Source organism: Pristiophorus japonicus, chromosome 8 (assembly GCF_044704955.1).
Source record: "Pristiophorus japonicus isolate sPriJap1 chromosome 8, sPriJap1.hap1, whole genome shotgun sequence".
Taxonomy (NCBI): Eukaryota; Metazoa; Chordata; class Chondrichthyes; family Pristiophoridae; genus Pristiophorus; species Pristiophorus japonicus.
Genome location: NC_091984.1, coordinates 147262186 through 147268185, shown reverse-complemented (window position 1 = coordinate 147268185; position 6000 = coordinate 147262186). Strand labels below are relative to the sequence as shown.

The 6000-nt window shown below is 47.8% G+C and overlaps 1 gene segment (V, D, J or C); it reads right to left on the bottom strand.

Annotated features, from left to right (window-relative positions):
- Positions 1 to 3733: 3733 nt before the first annotated feature.
- Positions 3734 to 6000, bottom strand: part of LOC139269178 (immunoglobulin kappa variable 3-15-like) — a 44246-nt gene continuing 41979 nt past the window's right edge. The window contains 1 exon segment of the V gene segment in view: positions 3734 to 3807. Within this exon segment, the coding sequence occupies positions 3734 to 3807 (74 nt within the window).

The following is a 6000-nucleotide window of genomic DNA, read 5'->3' as shown; positions in this document are numbered from 1 at the left end:
TTACCATTGGCAGTTTCTGAGACCTTGGGGCCCAACTGTCTTTTACTTTTAACCTGCAGGCGATTCATCCGATGACTGGAAATAGGATCGGGAATATTGGTCAGCCATTTTCATTGACGTAGCTGTCTGACAAGCTAAATCAAAAGTCAAGTGAGGCGTTGTCAATAACTTTCTTCTGAACACATCATTGTTCATCTCACAAACAAAGCGGTCATGCAATGCTTGGTCCTGAAAGTTTCCAACATTACAGTGAATAGATAGCCCTTTTAATGCTACATTGTACTCACTGATATTTTCTTCGGTTAACTGATCCCGTAATCCGAAACCATAACTTTCAGCAATTTCCTTAAGCAGACTGTAGTGCTGAATCTGCTTACGAGTTGTGTCCTTTGGCTTGACAGTCACTGGACATTTTTTTAAGGGTTTCATACACCTTGGGCCCTGCTTCAGTTAAGACAATTGCCCGTTATTTTTCCAACACCATCCGGTTATGGTTGTCATCTTTGGGGACATCGATGAAATTATTTGCAGTGAAAAACATTTCTAGCCGCTCCACATATGCTCCGAAACTTTCACGGTCACATTGAAACTCCCCCAAATACCCTATTATTCCCATAGGCGTGGCCTACTGGACTCTGGCAGTTCAAACAAGTGTGCTTGTAATATACCTCAGATTTGCAGCTGTTAATCAAAACAGAGAAGCTCTCAAAGTCTCTCTGTCGGTTGGCTGAATCATCCATCAACAAAAATTGCAGCTTTTTTTCTGATTATCCCATTCTCATTACCATTATTATATCTTCAGTACAACTCATAAACACACACACAACCTTAAGATGGCAAACACTCTGGAATTCTAGTTCGGTGACCAGTTCCCTCTTTATTTTTACACAGCACCGGCTGCAGTGCCACAGGAGACCACCGGATGGAGCTATATATATTTCTCATAGACAGTCCCTCAGAACCGAGGAAGACTTGCTTCCACTCTTAAAATGAGTCCTTAGGTGGCTGAACAATCCAATACGAGAGCCACATTCCCTGTCACAGGTGGGACAGATAGTCGTTGAGCGAAGGGGTGGGTGGGATTGGTTTGCCACACGCTATTTCCGTTGCCTGCGCTTGGTTTCTGCATGCTCTCGGCGTTGAGACTCGAGGTGCTCAGTGCTCTCCCGGATGCACTTCCTCCACTTAGGGTGGACTTTGGCCAGGGACTCCCAGGTGTCAGTGGGGATGTCGCACTTTATCAGGGAGGCTTTGAGCGTGTCCTTGTAACGTTTCCATTGCCCACCTTTGGCTCGTTTGCCATGGAGAAGCAACAAGTAGAGCACATCCTTTGGGAGTCTCGTGGCGAGCATGCGAGCTATGTGGCCTGCCCAGCAGAGCTGATCGAGTGAGGTCAGTGTTTCAATACTAGGTATGTTAGCCTGGACGAGTACATGGTCCATGCCTCTGAGCCATACGGGAGGGCGGGTATTATTACAGCCCTGTAGACCATGATATATTATACTGATATATTACTCTATTACACAATATTACAATAATATATAATAATGGACACAAGTGCCACCTCCTGTACTGACTTACCCCACAGTTATATATAATATATAATAATGGACACACAGCCCCACCTCCTGTACTGACTCACCCCACAGTTATATATAATATATAATAATGGACACACAGCCCCACCTCCTGATGTCACAACCACTTCCTCATGACATCATTAAACAGTTTCAATCCTCGACACATGAAAATCCCAATTTGGGGCAATGCTGCTGGAAATGTCTGCGGGACACTCCCATTTCTACACCTTTTGCCACAAGGACTTTGAGAGTCTGTGGTGCAGAGGGTTGTCTATTAGGAACAACCAGCTGCTCAATCCAACATGGCTGCACAGGATTGTGAATGTTGCCTTGTCCATATGGTCTGTATCTCAGGTCTGGGCCTTCAACCCCAACACCCACCTTAAACTGACACACACAGCGGGCAGGACTTATATGGGCACATGACCCCCGCGGGACACACCACCACTGAGGGCTCATGTCCCCTGGCCTCACAATGGAAACCATGGCAACACAGAAACCGCAGGGGTGGACCAATCACAGCAAAGTGTTACGCCTGTGCATTTGTGCCTGAGAGAGCAACGAGGAGAGAGCTTCAATCTATTTAACCCTTCGATCCCTGGCTGCCATCTGAACACTAAGCCCGAGTTGGCAGAGGCAGTGACTACATTATTCCCGCTGTTATTCTGCACCCTGCTCATTCATCTCAACCCCTGTGTTAATGTTTCTCTGCTCAATGGTACTGCTCCCCACGGCAAATCCAACCAGAGAGATTTCTCAGCTGGCTGTGAAACATGGAGAAGCAGAGATGGGCATGGACTGTGTGGGGGCACTAAAGGACCCACTGGCTCCGACCAATAATAAAACAGTCAGTAAGGACACGGTGAAAAGTGGGGGATGGGACCAGATGATGGACCTGGGCAAGTCCGACAAGGAGGCTGTCCTGCCGGCCAGAGCAATGGTGAAATACTCTGGCCTCAGCCTGCCGGGCATTGTGGAAGGGCAGGCAGCTCCGATCCTTACCGTCCCAGACTGTCAGCCAATCACCGTGGCTTCCTCCTGCGGAGAGTTGTTCAAATCTCCACGGGTTTCACAGCTGCAGCTCACAGACACGCTGGTGAGCAGATTGTTGGGGTGTTTGCTCTACACTTGTCCAGTTTCTGTGTGTCACGGGCCTGGGCAACATTACAATTGGAGCCCATTACTGGTCTCATAAAGTGACGGGTAAGTTGATTAGTCTGAGCTTTCGACCACACATCCGCAGCATAACTAACACTATCTATTTCCATCACCGTAACATCGCCCGTCTCCACCCCTGCCTCAGCTCATCCGCTGCTGAAACCCTCATCCATGCCTTTGTTACCTCTAGACTCAATTATTCCCACACACTCCTGGCTGGCCTCCCACATTCTATCCTATGTAATCTAGAGGTGATCCAAAACTCGGCTGCCTGAATCCTAACTCGCACCATGTCCCGCTCACTCATCACCCCTGTGCTCGCTGACCTACATTGGCTGCTGGTAAAACAACGCCTCGATTTCAAAATTCTCACCCTGATTTTCACACCCCTCCATGGCCTTGCCCCTCCCTATCTCCTAATCTCCTCCAGCCCCACAACCCCTGAGATATCTGTGCTCCTCTAATTCGCCCTCCTGAGCATCCCTGATTATAATTGCTCAACCATTTGTGGCTATACCTTCCGTTGCCTGAGCCCCAAGCTCTGGAACTCCCTCTCTAAACCTCTCTCACCTCGCCACCTCTCTTTCCTCCTTCAAGACACTCCTTAAAACCTACCTCTTTGACCAAGCTTTTGGTCACCTGTGCTAATTTCTGCATATGCAGCTCGGTGTAACATTTGTATCACATAATACTCCTGTGTAGCGCCTTGAGACGTTTCACTACGTTAAAGGCGCTATATAAATACAAGTTGTTGTTGTTGTGGGGGAACAAGGAGAACCAGAAGGAGAGGCTGTTGAGCCTCTCCAAGAACATAATCCAGTTGAGAGCAGACACTATCCAACTGTTTGTGGACAAAACCCACGCAAGAAGTCAACGGCTCTGCGATGCCGTGCGATAAAGTGCAGGCTGAAGAGCTCAGTGTGCTGGGGAACTTGGCCATGGGGGGAATCGGAAGGTCCAGATTTTGCTGTACATGGATGGAAACAGTGAGCAGGTCACCAGGTGTGCTGTCGTTCAACACTGCGCTCGGTATTCCCACGTATTGGATCGGCAAAGGCTTCCTCAGTAACTGGGAATGATCCAGGGGAACCCAGCAGGGGCTACATGGACTTCCTCAGTAACTGAGAATGATCCAGGGGAACCCAACAAGAACATACCATCATTGTTCCCGGGGAGCAGGGGAAGAGGAGTGGGAGAGGTGAGGAACATACCATTATTGTCCCCAGGGAGTGAGAGGAGAGAAACATACTATTATTGTCCCGGGGGGTGGGGTGTGCGGAGTGGTGAGGAACATACCATTATTGTCCCCGGGTGGTGTGGGGAGAGGGAGCGGGGGTTGACTTATGAGGAAAGGTTGAGGAGGTTGGGCCTCTACTCATTGGAATTCAGAAGAATGAGAGGTGATCTTATCGAAACGTATAAGATTATGAGGGGGCTTGACAAGGTGGATGCAGAGAGGATGTTTCCACTGATAGTGGAGACTGGAACCAGAGGGCATGATCTTACAATTAGGGGCCGCCCATTTAAAACTGAGATGAGGAGAAATTTCTTCTCTCAGAGGGTTGTAAATCTGTGGAATTCACTGCCTCAGAGAGCTGTGGAAGCTGGGTCATTGAATAAATTTTAGACAGAAATAGACAGTTTCGTAACCGATCAGGGTTTATGGGGAGCGGGCAGGGAAGTGGACCTGAGTCCATGATCGGATCAGCCATGATCATATTAAATGGCAGAGCAGGTACAAGGGGCCATATGGCCTACTCCTGCTCCTATTTCTTATGTTCTCTATTATCCCCCAGTGGGGAAAGGAGAGGGAGCGGTGAGGAATATACAATTATTTTCCCGGGGGTGGGAGAGGGTGAAGTGAGGAACCTACCATTATTGTCCCCGGCTAAACGAGGAGAGGAGAGGAACATACCATTTTTGTGCCCAGGTGGGAGGGGGGGGGAGGGAGGGAGAGGTGCGGAACATACCATTATTGTCCTCGGCGGGTGGAGTGGAGAGGTGAGGAATTGTAGCACCAGCTTTCTGGCCATTTCTATCAACAATAATTTAAATCCTTAAATCCAAATCCCCAAGAAAGAACTGAGGTGCATTCATATACAACCGGACATTTTCCAAATGCGCTGCTATGACATCCTTAATAATTGATTCCATCATTTTACCCACTACTGAGGTCAGGCTGACCGGTCTATAATTCCCTGCTTTCTCTCTCCCTCCTTTTTTAAAAAGTGGGGTTACATTGGCTACCCTCCACTCGATAGGAACTGATCCAGAGTCAATGGAATGTTGGAAAATGACTGTCAATGCATCCGCTATTTCCAAGGCCACCTCCTTAAGTACTCTGGGATGCAGTCCATCAGGCCCTGGGGATTTATCGGCCTTCAATCCCATCAATTTCCCCAACACAATTTCCCGACTAATAAAGATTTCCCTCAGTTCCTCCTCCTTACTAGACCCTCTGACCCCTTTTATATCCGGAAGGTTGTTTGTGTCCTCCTTAGTGAATACTGAACCAAAGTACTTGTTCAATTGGTCTGCCATTTCTTTGTTCCCCGTTATGACTTCCCCTGATTCTGACTGCAGGGGACCTACGTTTGTCCTTACTAACCTTTTTCTCTTTACATACATATAGAAACTTTTGCAATCCGCCTTAATGTTCCCTGCAAGCTTCTTCTCGTACTCCATTTTCCCTGCCCTAATCAAACCCTTTGTCCTCCTCTGCTGAGTTCTAAATTTCTCCCAGTCCCCAGGTTCGCTGCCATTTCTGGCCAATTTGTATACCACTTCCTTGGCTTTAATACTATCCCTGATTTCACTAGATAGCCACGGTTGAGCCACCTTCCCTTTTTTATTTTTACGCCAGACAGGAATGTACAATTGTTGTAATTCATCCATGCGGTCTCTAAATGTCTGCCATTGCCCATCCACAGTCAACCCCTTAAGTATCATTCGCCAATCTATCCTAGCCAATTCACGCCTCATACCTTCAAAGTTACCCTTCTTTAAGTTCTGGACCATGGTCTCTGAATTAACTGTTTCATTCTCCATCCTAATGCAGAATTCCACCATATTATGGTCACTCTTCCCCAAGGGGCCTCGCACAATGAGATTGCTAATTAATGCTCTCTCATTACACAACACCCAGTCTAAGATGGCCTCCCCACTAGTTGGTTCCTCGACATATTGGTCTAGAAAACCATCCCTTATGCACTCCAGGAAATCCTCCTCCACCGTATTGCTTCCAGTTTGGCTAGCCCAATCT